This window comes from Colletotrichum jinshuiense, chromosome 3 (assembly GCF_051148585.1).
Source record: "Colletotrichum jinshuiense chromosome 3, complete sequence".
Classification (NCBI taxonomy): Eukaryota; Fungi; Ascomycota; class Sordariomycetes; order Glomerellales; family Glomerellaceae; genus Colletotrichum; species Colletotrichum jinshuiense.
Genome location: NC_139310.1, coordinates 1,490,151 through 1,504,304, shown reverse-complemented (window position 1 = coordinate 1,504,304; position 14,154 = coordinate 1,490,151). Strand labels below are relative to the sequence as shown.

At 56.1% G+C, this 14,154-nt stretch overlaps 2 protein-coding genes across 2 annotated transcripts; both read left to right on the top strand.

Annotated features, from left to right (window-relative positions):
* Positions 1-3,354: 3,354 nt before the first annotated feature.
* On the top strand, positions 3,355-8,956 carry EsH8_III_000442 (uncharacterized protein; the record flags this gene model as incomplete). The annotated part of the gene is made up of 2 exons (XM_083262167.1): positions 3,355-3,425; positions 3,631-8,956. The coding sequence occupies 2 exons, from the start codon at positions 3,355-3,357 to the stop codon at positions 8,954-8,956; spliced, it is 5,397 nt and encodes a 1,798-aa protein (XP_083122654.1).
* Positions 8,957-12,440: 3,484 nt separating this feature from the next.
* Positions 12,441-13,496, top strand: EsH8_III_000441 (uncharacterized protein; the record flags this gene model as incomplete). The annotated part of the gene is made up of 1 exon (XM_083262166.1): positions 12,441-13,496. One exon carries the CDS (start codon positions 12,441-12,443, stop codon positions 13,494-13,496), a length of 1,056 nt encoding a protein of 351 aa, XP_083122653.1.
* Positions 13,497-14,154: the final 658 nt, after the last annotated feature.

Sequence of the window (14,154 nt, the reverse complement as noted above, 5' to 3'; positions counted from 1 at the left end):
GAGAAGCATCAACGCAAGCAGGGTTGGATGTTTTGGGGCTGCTTCTCGGGTGGCCGGAAGGGGCCTGGAATCTTCTGGGAGAAGGAATGGGGCTATATAACCGCTGAGACTTACCAACAGCGTACTATCCCTATCATCCACGGTTGGATTCAGCTATGTCGCAGCCAATTTGGAGATAGCCTCATCCTTATGCAAGATGGCGCTCCAAGTCATTCAGCTACAGGCACTCTAGAGGATCTTAACGAGAGGGGCGTACAAGTCATCCCTTGGCCGCCTTATTCACCTGACCTTAATCCAATTGAGATGTGTTGGAACTGGATGAAGGATTATATTGAGGATAAGTACGGCTGTATTGAGAAGCCTACATACAACCAGCTGCGGCCGTGGGTTAAGGAGGCGTGGGAGGCTCTACCAGACTACTTCCTGTATGACTTACTGGCTTCAATGCGAGACCGTTGCGAGGCAGTGATCAAGGCTGACGGCCTACACACTAGATACTAGGCAGCTGTATGGGCTGATTATGCTGGCTGATTATGTCAGCCATATTACGTGGATGGATTGGTATGTGGATCGGTACATAAGGGGGGTAAAAAACTTACCCATACCACCATAGTATAGAGCATGAGCCTCGTGGCAGGTCTAAAGGGATAGAGGCTAGCGGGGCCTTTCCCGCGGCAAGGAGTAGAGGGGGAGGCCCTAGTTACGCATGGTAGAAGGATTGCCTCTTTTTCTGCACTGAATTGGACGACCTCCCAGCGGTTGTTGTCACCGGGCGGGCTTTGGGAGACTGGTGGGTGGGCCAAGACATTGTGAGCTAACTTGGCCACAGTCGAGAGACACGAGCGCAGACAGGCCATGCCAAACGTCGCTTGTCGATGGTGCATTCCCAGCAGATACAAATCGAGGTAAGGTGTCCCCTCATCGGTTTCCCAGGCGTCTGGAGGAGGATGGTTTGGCCTGAGACATGACGATGATCTCATCGGTTGCGTTGCTGTGAGGTTGTTGTCCCGTTCGCCTGGCCAAGCCGTCCCATCTTCATCTTTGTCCAACGTCAGTGTGGTCAAGGAGTTTCGTTGTTGATGACACAGGCGTCGCCTATGCCGCTGGTTCTGCATCAACAAACACTGCATCTGGTCCATGGGAACACTGCCAGCGCGATACTCGGAGACAGGCATTTGCTTGCGAGGACGCCAGGCTGTCGGGAGCAACGGCAGCAAGAGGGAGAGATAGGGACGAGCTCTAGTTATTAGTGCCGTGACCACCCGCCTCCACATCTGTTTGAACATGAACATGAACAGGAACATGAGGATACAGTGCATACATACATGGTGCCAGGTGGTGGTAGCTAGGTGGTCAGTGGCGTCTTCTGCCTTCTCCTCCTCCCCCCCCCATCAACACTTGCCTTGCGTCCACCTACTAAAAGTGTTGTTAGTATTGCCTGTCTAGTCTTGCATCTGCATCTGCACCTGCACCTGCAGTTGCTCTTTGGCACCCACTCTGCCTTTTACGCCTTCTCGCCCTGGCCATTTCTAGCGTGGCCTGGCGCTGAGAGCTATCATGTACATACCTACCTAGTATAAAGGAGTGGAAGCAAGGTACGTACCGCGACTTCCATAGCTCAGGGAAATTTTCAATTCTTGGATCGAAATTCCGAGCTCCAAATCGGGTACGTACCTGCAGGAAGTGGAGACTGTGCTCTCCGACAAGGTGCTCGCTCTGGCCCCCCGGAAGTGGGGAGGAAACACAGCTCCTTGGCGAAGAGCGAGAGAAGGAGAGGGAAAAAAGAGAAAAATAGAGAGACGAGTGACAAGGCTTACATCATTGGCGGCAGAGCATGGCATGCAAAGATGGGCGAGGCTCCCATCAGCTCCAGTAGCTCATTTCAGCCAAAAATGAGCCCTGTCTGCGAGTGACTCAGGTGCCACTATGGCGGGCAGCTCTAGCGCACGTTATCGCCAGCCGGTACGACATACGTACATAGGTAGTCAACGAGTGTACCTCGACCGGGCACATGCAGCGGAAAGAGTCCTGCACCACACCACACCACACTTAAAAGTCCCAACCCGAGGACGAGGAAGGGCCTTTTGGGATTCCGGATAGCATTGCGAGCAAGCACATGCTTGCAGCCTGTTGGGAATTGGGCCTTCCAACTGGACAAGATTGCTATCGTTGTGCAGGTGGTGGCGGGGCAGCGCAACCCTGGACTTGCCCTGGACGCTGCTGCTGGACGCCGACGCTGCACCTCGGGGCTGCATACCCATCCCCATCCATCCCCATGCCTATGCTATGCCCATGCTCATGCTCATGCCCATGCCCATGTCCATGCCCATGCCCACCCATCTACCCTCGTCGCCGTCGCCGTTGTTGTTGTTGTCGTCGTCGTCTCGTCCAAGCTACGTTGTGAACCCAAGACAGCTACTGCCAACTGCCCAGAGCGGGACGACCAGAGACGAGGACGGGCCCTGTAGTTTCCGACGAGCCTGTTATCATCCTCATTCTCATCCTCAACCTCCCGTCACCCCCTCCACACCTTTTTTTCCCTCTCGCCTTCTCGGATCCAAGGTACCTAGGCTGGGTCTCGCGGGCCCGCCCTGGCTAACCCGTTGTTGCTCGCCGCGGGCTGTTGTGATGCTGCTTCGGCTTCGGCTTCCTTGCCTGGCCTTGGGTACGGATCCCGCAATTACCTTGTCATCCAAATCCCCAATTGATGTGAGTGCCACTGTGGGTTTGCGTTTGGCCTTGCTCCATATAACCATATCCAAGCTAACCCGGCACGAACCCGGCACAGCAGACACAGGACCTCGACAGGGCAGGCCAGCTTCGTCAGTCGGAGTCGGAGTCGGGTCAGTGCTAACCAGACACCAGTCCACGGCCAGAGCGAAACTTACCTTTAACCTCCCCACCCCCAAAACTTTGGGATTCTGCAACAAAGCGTGCCGTCCTTCCTCCTTCCCTTTCTTTTCCTCGTTTTTTTGTGCCTCCCCTCTCCCGCCGCGCCATCCCTTTGGCCTGCCTCTACAAAGCAGTGTTTCTTCTCTGGAAACCCGCTTGGCATCTCCCCTTGCCTCCCAGCTAGACGAGCACGGAGAACGGGAAACGGAAAACGGGAAACCTCCTCAGAGGTCCTTCTGCTTTCCTGCTGTACGGTAGTCCTCCCCTCCCAGCCAGGTCCGACGTCGGCTACTGCTGCTCTCGCCCTCCCTCGCCCGCCACGAACCGATCCGATCCGAAACGCCGTTGCACTCCCCCCTTCGTACTACCCCAACACAGCAACCAGCCCTCGAGAGCTTGACCGTTGCTCGCTTTCTTTTGGGCGTTTCCTCCCCGCCACCCGGGAGTGGGGCTCCAGCAAACATGTCCGACTTTGCTCGGTGCAGCTGGCCGATATGGCAGATCGATGATCTCACACCGTGCTTCCAGCAAGAGTGAGTCTATTGTCTCGTCTCGTCTTGTCGCGTGCGCCTTCCTGTCGCAGCGCAGCGCATCGCATCACAACATACCCCCCATCCTATCGTGTTGCCTCAATGTGTTGCACCCCTTCCTGCCAAAGGCCCAAAATCCCAACTCGGTTGAACCCGACACAAACCGAGCCTGCGCAAGAGTAGCATGCTGACCGTTCGCCTCTCACAGCTACCTCAAAATCCTTTTCCCTCTAATAGTAATCGGATTCTCTCTCCTCCACCTCGGTCTGCAGGGTATCAAAAGCGCCGTCAAGGGCCGCAAGCATGGCTACGAACAGCTCCCCAAGGATCACCACCACGGCCACACCGATATTCCCCCCGAAGAGACCGCCGACGAGACTGACGATGACGACGAGGCGCTGACCATGAACGGTGGCGGCCGTCTGACCCTGGTCAAGACGACCACCAGAGGTTCCATTGTCCAGGCCGATAGCCCCCCGGCCCAGAACTTGACCATCTTTGTTGAAGAGCTTGGAATTGCCGGCCTGATTGCGGTCCATGTCGTCGCATTGGTGACCGGCACAGCCCCCGGCGACCATGGCCTGTTGGTCACCATTGTTGGTCTGGTCACCTGGGTATACGTCGCCATTCTCGTCACTCTGCGTCTTTTCCTTGGAAACACAAAATGGCGCGTCCCTCGTATTTGGAACCACACGGCCTTCATCTACCTCTTCCAGTGGCTTTTCACCATCGCCATCTTCCGCTCCGTGCTGATCCACCCCAGCAGCCGCCTGTCCCAAGTTCTCCTTATTGTCGAGTTCGCCCTGACCAGTCTGCTCTTCGGCCTAGCGATCACGACGAGAAAGGGCAACAAGACGGTGCTGCTGGAATGGGAGGATGGAATCGAGCCGTCGCGCGAGCCGCTCGCCTCCCTCTTCTCTCTGGCCACCTTTTCCTGGGTCGACCCCATCATCTACCGCGGCTACAAGGAAACCACCGAGATGAAGAGCGTCTGGAACTTGGTTCCCAAGGAGAAGGCTGCTGCCGTCCTGGCCGACTACCGCGCCCTCAAGAGAACCACCACCCTGGCCTTCCACTTGCTCAAGTACTTCAAGGGCGAGTTGCTGGTCCAGTTTGCTCTGGCAGCCTTTGCTGGTGTCTTCACTTTCGCCCCAACGTTGCTGCTCAAGGCCATCCTAGAGTACGTGGAGCAGCCCGAGGGCGCCCCTATCAACGTCCTGTGGCTGTACGTGATCCTTCTGCCAGTCCTGGACATTATTCGGTCCTTTGCCGACAACTATGCTTTGTGGATCGGCCGCAAGATTTGCATTCGCATCCGCGCCATCATGATTGGTGAGATCTACGCCAAGGCTCTCCGGCGCAAGGCCTCCGCAGGAAAGGACAAGGAACTCGGCCAGCAGAAGCCATCGGATGCTAAGAAACAGGGCCTTTTCGCCAAGATCAAACAGAAGCTGGGCTTCAAGAAGGCCAAGGCGGATGCCGAGGCTGCCGCCGGCGCAGCAGCAAAGGATGCCGACAAGAAGGACGACGAGCAGGCCAACTTGGGTACCATCATCAACCTCATGTCCGTCGACAGCTTCAAGATTGCCGAGGTCACGGCCTACCTGCACTTCATCTGCGCGTCCGCCCCGAGCCAGCTCATCATCGCCATCATTCTGCTCTGGCAAGTCATGGGCCTCAGTGCCATTCCCGGTTTGATTGTCATGGCTCTGCTCCTGCCCATCAACTACAGCTTTGCCAGAGGCTTCGCCAACACGTCTAAGAAAATTCTGGGCGCAACAGACAAGCGTATCAACGTGACCAACGAGGTCCTGCAGAACATCCGCATCATCAAGTACTTCGCGTGGGAGACCAAGTTCGGTCGAATTGTGGACGAGAAGCGTGCCGCTGAGCTGAAGGCTCTTCGCTCCCGTTACATCATCTGGTCCTTTGCTGTGGCCGTTTGGAACTCGGTCCCCGTCCTCATAACCTTCTTCTCCTTCCTGATGTACACGCTCGTGGAGAAGAAGCCTCTCTACCCTTCGGTGGCCTTCACTGCCATCTCGCTTTTCATGCTGCTCCGAGTTCCCCTGGATCAGATGGGAGACATGTTCGCCCATGTCCAAGAGACCAAGGTTTCCCTGGACCGTGTGGAGGAGTTCCTCACCGAAGAGGAAACTGAAAAGTACGACCAGCTTGGAGAGAACAACATTGACGAGAACGGCAACAAGGTTATCGGTTTCAGGAAAGCGAACTTCATCTGGGGAGGCAAGGACGTGGTTGAAGACGATGGTTCCATGGCCTTCCGCCTCATGGACGTGGATGTCGACTTCCAGATCGGCAAGCTTAACATCATTTCTGGCCCTACAGGTTCCGGCAAAACATCTATGCTCATGGCTCTGCTCGGCGAAATGACGCTTGTGGGTGGCAAGGTCTACTGTCCTGGAGGCCAGAGTCGTGAGGATGTCCGGGCCGATCCCGAGACAGGTCTGGCGGACACGGTCGCCTACGTCGCTCAGGCGGCGTGGCTCGTGAACGCCAACATCAAGGAGAACATCCTCTTCGCTGCGCCGTACGACGAAAAGAGATACCGGGACGTTATCATTGCTTGCGCACTCGAGCGCGATCTCGAGATTCTTGACAACGGCGACGAGACACTGGTCGGCGAGAAGGGCATCACTCTGTCGGGTGGCCAAAAGCAGCGTATCTCGCTTGCTCGTGCCGTCTATTCCAACTCTCAGCACATCTTCCTGGACGACTGCCTGAGCGCCGTCGACTCTCACACGGCGCAGTGGATCTTCAACAACGCCATCAAGGGCCCCCTGATGGCCGGCCGAACTTGCATTTTGATCACGCACAACCTTCAGCTCTGTGCCCCGTCGTCGCATTACATTGTCACGCTCGAGAATGGCAGAATTAGCGCACAGGGCCCGTCTGCCGAGCTCATTGCCGCTGGCAAGCTTGGCGAAGAAGTCCAGAAGGCTGCCGTCAACTCTGCTTCGGTGTCCCGAATTCCATCCCGCGTCCCCTCCAGCGTTGGCGAAGACGGCTCGGAAACTGTGGTCAACCCCGGCGACGAGAACACAACCGACGCTCGGTCCAAGAAGCACGATAAGAAGAAGAAGGAGCAGAAGGATGCCATGGAGGAAAAGAAGGCCGACGGCTCCGTAAAGTGGCCCGTCATCCAGCTGTATCTTTCCTCCATGGGAGCCTGGTGGTTCTGGATTGTGGCTCTTACCGTTTTCGGTGTTCAGCAGCTCTCTGGTGTTGCGACCAACTTCTGGGTAAAGGAATGGGCAAACCAGTACGTCGATGAGGAAGTGGAGCGGATCAACTTTTCGACCGCATCCCATAGCTACAGCTCGCAGTCCTGGTCCCCGACCTATCTTGCCTCCATCGCCAACTACGGCAACCGCATCAGCTCGAAGGTTACTGCCTCTGCTGCTGCGGATGTTAACGTCACATACTACCTCACCGTCCTTGCCGCCATTGGCATCGCCGGCTCCCTCGCAGCCTTCATCAGAGACGTTTGGGTCTTCTATGGTTCTTTGACAGCCTCCAAGAAGATCCACAATGACCTGATCTCCCGCGTCTCGAGGGCAAAGTTCAAGTTCTTTGACGTTACTCCTCTCGGCCAGCTGATGAACCGTTTCAGCAAGGATCTTGAGGCCGTCGATCAGGAAGTCGCGCCGATAGCTATTGGCGTCTTCGGCTGCGCTCTTGGAATCCTCGTTACCGTCGTCTTGATCTCCATCATCACCCCCGGTTTCCTCATTGCAGGCGTCTTCATCACTGCAGCATACTGGTTTGTCGGTGCCTTCTATCTTCGTGCCTCCAGGGACCTCAAGCGCCTCGAGTCTGTCCAGAGAAGCCCTCTGTTCCAGCAGTTTGGCGAGACGCTTTCGGGAATGACAACCATTCGCGCTTACGGCGACGAGCGTCGATTCATCCGGGAAAACCTGTCCAAGATCAACGTCCAGTCTCGCCCCTTTATCTACCTGTGGGCTGCGAACCGTTGGCTCGCGTTTAGAACCGATGTTCTAGGTGACTTGGTTTCATTCTTCGCCGGAGTTTTCATCATCATCAGTCTGGGCACGGTCGATCCTGGCTCCGCCGGCATCTCCCTCAGCTACGCCATTGGCTTCACCGAGAACGTCTTGTGGCTTATCCGCCTCTACGCCATCAACGAGCAAAACATGAACTCCGTGGAGCGCATCAAGGAGTACCTGGACGTTGAACAAGAGGCCGAGCCGATTGTCGAAGACAACCGCCCTCCCAAGAACTGGCCCAGTCAGGGATCCGTCGAATTCATCAACTACTCGACCCGCTACCGCCAGGAGTTGGATCCCGTCCTGCGGGGCCTGACCTTCAAAATCAACCCTAAGGAGAAGGTCGGCATTGTTGGAAGAACGGGCGCCGGCAAGAGTTCGCTGGCGCTGGCCATCTTCCGTGCTCTCGAGGCCGATGAGGGCAAGATCCTGATTGACGATATCGACGTCGGCTTGATTGGACTTCGCGACTTGCGCGAAGCCATCACCATCGTGCCCCAGGACCCCACGCTTTTCATGGGCACCATCCGCTCCAACTTGGATCCTTTCGACGCGTACACGGACGATCAGATTTTCGAGGCGCTCCGCAAAGTACAACTCATCGGCCCCAACGAGTCGACATCGAGACCGGCAACCAGGCCGACAACGCCATCCGCATCTTCCATGCTGCCAACGACGCCCAACCTGGGGCTCATCCGCGGAGACTCGAACTCAAGCCCCGGTTCTTCGATTGCACCGACCAACAAGAACGTCTTCCTCAACCTCTCGTCGACTGTCTCGGAGTCTGGTTCCAACTTGTCGCAGGGTCAGCGCCAGCTGCTCTGCCTCGCCCGAGCCCTTCTGAAGCGGCCCAACGTGCTGGTCATGGACGAGGCAACAGCTTCCATCGACTATGCGACCGACACCAAGATTCAAGAGACGATCCGCGAGCTTACGAGCACCATCATTACCATTGCCCATCGTCTGCAGACCATTGTGGACTATGACAAGGTCCTCGTCTTGGACAAGGGTTCCGTCGTCGAGTATGGCCACCCTTACGAGCTGATTCGCAAGGAGGATGGCAGCTTCCGAAGCATGTGCGACATGAGCGGAGAATACTCGACGCTGCTTAAGGCGGCGAAGAAGAAGTGGGATTCCGGAAGGCTAGTCGACATCGACGACGAGGAAGATGTCAGCAACGATGACAGCAAGACCAACGCCGCCGCCGACGAGGCTCAAAAGGTCGCCGAAGCGAAGAGGGCCGACGAGGAGGCCAAGCGTAAGGCCGAAGAAGAAGCCAAGAAGAAGGCGGCAGCAGAGGCCCAGGCAAGAAAGCAGGCGGAAGAGGATGCCAAGAAGGCCAGGGAGGTCGAGGAAGAGGCGAAGAAGAATAAAAAGGCGGCCGATGAGGAGGCGAAAAAGAAGGCTGAGGAAGAGGCGAAAAAGAAGGCCGAGGAAGAGGCGAAAAGACGAGCAGAGGAAATGGCCAAGCAAGAGGAAGAAGCCAAAAAGGCAGGCGGAGGATAAGTAGCCTGGCCTAAAAAGCAAACCTTATCGTGTACTCTATTGCTCAGCGACCAGCTTGGGCAAGCTATTCCCAGCTGTCTGTCGCCAGCGCTGTGTTTTAATAAGGGTAGGGTAGTTGTCAGATTCCGTAGATTACTGGAAATATTTTCTTTGTCCACTCATGTTGTCCATCCTACCCGCCCTCCATTGCGATGTTGTTGCCTTGACGTGAGGACCGGTGGTACTGTCAATCGAGAGGATGATGGCTCTTTGAGCACAAATTCCAGTTTGGCAACCATCTAACATTTACGAACTTTACTTTATTAATTAGATCCCCAGTCAGTCAGTGGCGTGCCACTATGACCCCCCTCACCCACGCCTCGCAGGTGTCACGACTAGTCTTAGGGAGCGACATTTTGTGGGTGAAATATATCACGGATATCAAATTTTAAAGGTTCACAAATCCGGGAGCAGTCATCATGAGGGAGGTGGGTGATGGTCGGATTTCTGCTTGGAGACAATGATTACTGACGCCAGCCAAACAGTTGAGAGACGCGGGTGTATTTTTTATAGGATGAAAGAAAAGCAAAAGTTACACCCGATCTGATTTAACTCAGATCGGATGTTATTGGGCTGCCTCGTGGCGGAATCGAACCGCCGATCTTCTCATTACTAGTGAGACGCTTTACCACTGAGCCAACAAGGCCTTATTTGATGAATGGGTATACAGCTGGAAAGCTCATGAACCACAGAATGATGGGGACGCCTCCACCCATTTCCTCTATCCCTTGGGGAGAGGGAGGGTCGTGATGGGGTCGGTGATGAAGAGTTGGGTTGGCGACGAGCATGGTCACCGGATGAGCGACGGACGGGCTTCTGTGTATGATGGTGATCTGGCACAGATATCGCGCGATTACTGCATCATTGGCGAATTCACTGTGAACATGCCACTCGAATTCAGCATCGGCCGAAGATCACCGGCCGCTGCCCCCTCTGCCTTCCTCTTGCCGTGGGATGGGCATGCTGTTGAGTCTGTCGGGACATCTTGCGACAGACAGTTCACCCTGAAGCTCCCTTCCATGTGGTGTGTGAACCGCTGCGAGGCGCTGGCCGAGGTTGCCCGGTTCCGCGTGTGCATATCTGGGTCTCTGGCTCCTGGGAAGGGATCTGTATCGCGGTTCACATTGAGACCTCTCGTCCGCCTCTTGGTTTTCTGCTTTCTACCGGAGTGGAAGGTTGTGCCCGGGAGCGACATATACCCGGAGCGAGAGGACGTCGTTTGGCAACGAATGCGGCGCCGCGAGTCACTTCCGGTCCGGGGTGGTTCTTTGCAAGGTCCAACTGAGCTATGCTGTCAACGTCCTGCTGGGTTCAGCTGGACGGCGGCGTCTAACAAATATATTGATAAACATCGAAGCCCAGTCCGGGATGTCTTTTCCGTACCTTTTATAGTTGCAACTCAGATAGCCACACCTCATCCGGGCGTTTTGCCCTTGTTGTGGCGTTTGGCTACTGGGACTTGCTCCCTGTCGAGTGTATCTGTTTGCGCCGCTCCCATGCCGTCCTTCCTTGGCCCACGCCAGTGCCGAATGATTGGCGTCAAGGATCGTGCCGTTGTCTTCTTCGATTTTCTCTGCACAACCAAACAACCCCTGAGCAGCTCTGTGCTGAAGCAGGCTTTCAGTCTGTGGCCAAACCCACATCAGTGATGCCTTTGACCTTTCAAGTACTGCTCAGCGAGAGAGTTGAGTTATGTCTCGCTCCATCTGTCAGGTAGGCAACATGGTCGTTAGAAGAGATGGCAGGAGTTGTGAATACCTTGTCCTCAACACGGCTCATCCAGCCTGGTTCTATTTGCAACCCGGATACTAGAAGCTTTCAGCCGGGACGCACCATCCAAACACTTGCGTCCTTGAGTTTCAACTATCGAAGCTGCGACGGAGTCGACGTAAGCACACAACAGCAAAGTTCTTCCCAGCAGTTTCCGCAGCAAGGCAAACACACTGCTATTTGTGGTGTCCCTAGTTATAGCGCCTTGGGATGAGAGAAAGATGCACATGAGCTTGAGTAATCTTGCAAAATCCAGCTGGGCAATTGTGCCCGCCAAAGATATACTCACACTGTCATTCAATATATACGCTCGCTTTGCATGACTGGAGAATTAACATAACATCAAGCCAGGTATAACAAGCACTTGCTAAACATCGTCATATCGCAGCGAAGTTGGAAAGTATAATTTGAAGGTGACAGATATCAATGTTGTCAGTCTGTTCGTACCATAGGACTAACAAGTAACGCCTGGCCTAACATGTGGCCATGGCAGTGGCTCAACCATCACCACGAACCACATTATCCACTGTCTGAATCGAGGTGGCTCAAGCTATCGTTTCAATCACTTTCCTGTCCCCCTCAGCCAGCCGCCGATTTTCGTTCCTGATTAGAAACGCGACTCCAACCCCGCAAGCAACAACGACGACGGCAACAATAGTAATTGCAAGGACTGCTAGAGTTTCCATGATGCAGAAGTCTCGGCGGTGTTGCTTGTGGTTTTCGTTTGAGTACTCGCCTCTCTCCCTTCTGGTAAGATGCGTGTCTTTCGGATCTGGGCCCGGTTAGGTATGACAGTATCGGCGCCTTCCCTAGCTTGCGTGGATGTCAACTGTGAAATTGGTTGAATAGACTGAGTGTCGTCCGCGTATTCTGCTGATGTGTACCGTTGGATCCTATGGGTTACTCAAGGCTTCCTCCCCTCACAGTCAAGGAAATCCCACTCGCTTTAATACATTCTCACAAACAAAGCCTCACCCGGCCCCAAACAAGCAGCCAGGGACGAGACAACACCCATAAAGAAGCCACCTGCCTTTCTTGCATTGTATGCCCCAGATTCTTCACACAACTGGCCTGTTCTGCAGCAAATTTCTTCTGCAGCAGGCGCGCGGTCTGGCCTGTTCACTTCACTTCACACCGCTCGCCTGCCCACCTCGAACCAAACAAGGGGGTTATCCCGCGCCTTCCTTCCCAGCTACCATACCACAAAGCTATTGTTTATCTCTCTCGCGCCTGCCCTTGACTACAAGTGAACAACACCTCACTCACATCGCTCTCACCTCTCGCCGGCGATAAAAGGCAAAATATTAAATATCTTCACATCACGCAAAGTCTACTTGTCAAGACGACCAGCGCCGGACCTGCCCCCTTTGCCCCAGATCAACAACACAATACTCGACCCTCGCGCAGTAAGTAGCCCGCCAACTATCGGAATCGTTCACACACACACACACACACACACACACTCACACACACAACGAGCTAAAATATTAACAGACTGTAAGTCCTTGAGATTGAGATCATCTGAACGGAAAACTGCAACTGGATCCCTCATTTTCTTGGTCTGTTTGTTCAGCAAACTGGCAACTTCGCGACACCATCGCCGCGGCCTTGACGACCCCTACTGACTTACGCGACATCCATTACACATACCTTGCTACTCATCTCACTCACCATCATGGCCTCCGCCGTCAGATTCACCTACCTCCCGATTCTCCCCACCCTCGCAACAATCTCGAAATCCGCCCCAACGACCCTCATCACAGCAGCCCTCCCCTCGGCAACCACTCTTCCCCTTATACCACGCGCAGTCTCATACACGACTGTCTACGTCCACGTCACACCCACCGCAGCCGTAACCCCTTCGGCCAGCACCCACAAACCCCCCTCCCGGCCCCTCGTCTACGGTGACCTCACCTGGGCCTACATCCTCCTCCTCCTTGTGCCTGTAATCTTCTTCACTGTCGCCGTCACCACCAACTTTCTCGAGCGCCGCCGCCGCGCCTCCGATCAGGACATCGAGATGCAGACCTACCATAAGTGGTGGTTCCCCTGGCGAGAGCTCGACGAGGGCGAGGAACCCAACGAGGTAAGCCGTTCCTCCGACACTGCTGCCCCGCTGCCCCCTTCCTCCCTCTGGCCCGAAGACGCTCCCACTTGGGGCCGCCGGCACTTGTTCGCCGAGGTCGCGGCGTATCCTTCCCTGCTCAACCCGCTGCCACGGTACAAGTCCGTTCCGACAGACGCGCGCCGCCTGACTGACGACGTGCCGAGGGGAGACGACAGACGGGAAGGGCGACAGGAGACGGTCGCGGAGAGCAGCCGAGCCGCAGAACTTCGAGGGGCCGCCGCTAACGACACCGCCCAGATCTACGGCCGAACTGGATCGCGACGACACGCCGCCCCATACGCTCCCGAGCAAGCCCAGGACACCGACGCCGACTCCATCGCCGCAACCACAGGCCGCATCTCCCCAGCTCTCCCCCTTGGAGGTGGCAGCGGCAGCAGCAGCCCCTGGGCCGGAGACCACATCCCCTCTTACTACGGAGACGGCGCCCCATCGCCCGCGACAGCGCCCTCGGCCCCGGCCGCCACCACGCAGCACCAGCAACGGCGCCAGAACCGATTCGACCTACCCTCCTCGTCCGACAGCGAAGACGAAGCCGAGCTCCAGCACCGCCACGCCGCCACCGCCGCAGACCGGAGAGCCGGAAAGCAGCCCTCCATGCCTTAGGACGGCAACATTGGACGACATGGTCGCGTCGAGGCGGCCGCAGCTGGATCGTCGTCTCGGCACCCGGGGGTCGTCGGCCACGGGAGAGGAAGGGCATCCCAGCCTGCTGCGGCCACGACAGCGGGGGCGGGGGAGGAGGAGGCGGAGGCGGAGGCGCAGCGGCAGCACCGCGTATCGTCAGAGTGGCCCCGGGTCTGCGCCGGCTGTGGCCAGGTGGGATAGACTTTTCCGTTGTCGTTGAGTGAGTCGGCCACGGGGCGAACCAACCGAGGAGGAGAGTCTGGTCTGCCTTACGAGGGGCGGACTCGCAAACCTACCGCCGAAGAAAGAGAAACTCCCACCTCCCACCCGCCAGGACCATCCCCCCCATCCATCGCCGCGCCGTAATTCTTGGCACTATGCCATGGACGACGACGGGCGATGCAGGGCCGGCATAACCGTCGGCAGGGTTGACGTCCCTCGGATGAGACAGGTGACATGCCCACCCCATCCCTCCTCCCCTCCTCTCCCCCAAACAACGCGCTCCCTAACATGCCATCGGTTATAGTTCCCTCCCGAGACGTTGGATGAAGAAGGTCTAGCCAGAAACTCTCTGGTTGGTGTCGGGAGACTCTTTTGTTAAGATTGTAAACTATGTTGGACAAGAAGAAGAAGAGGA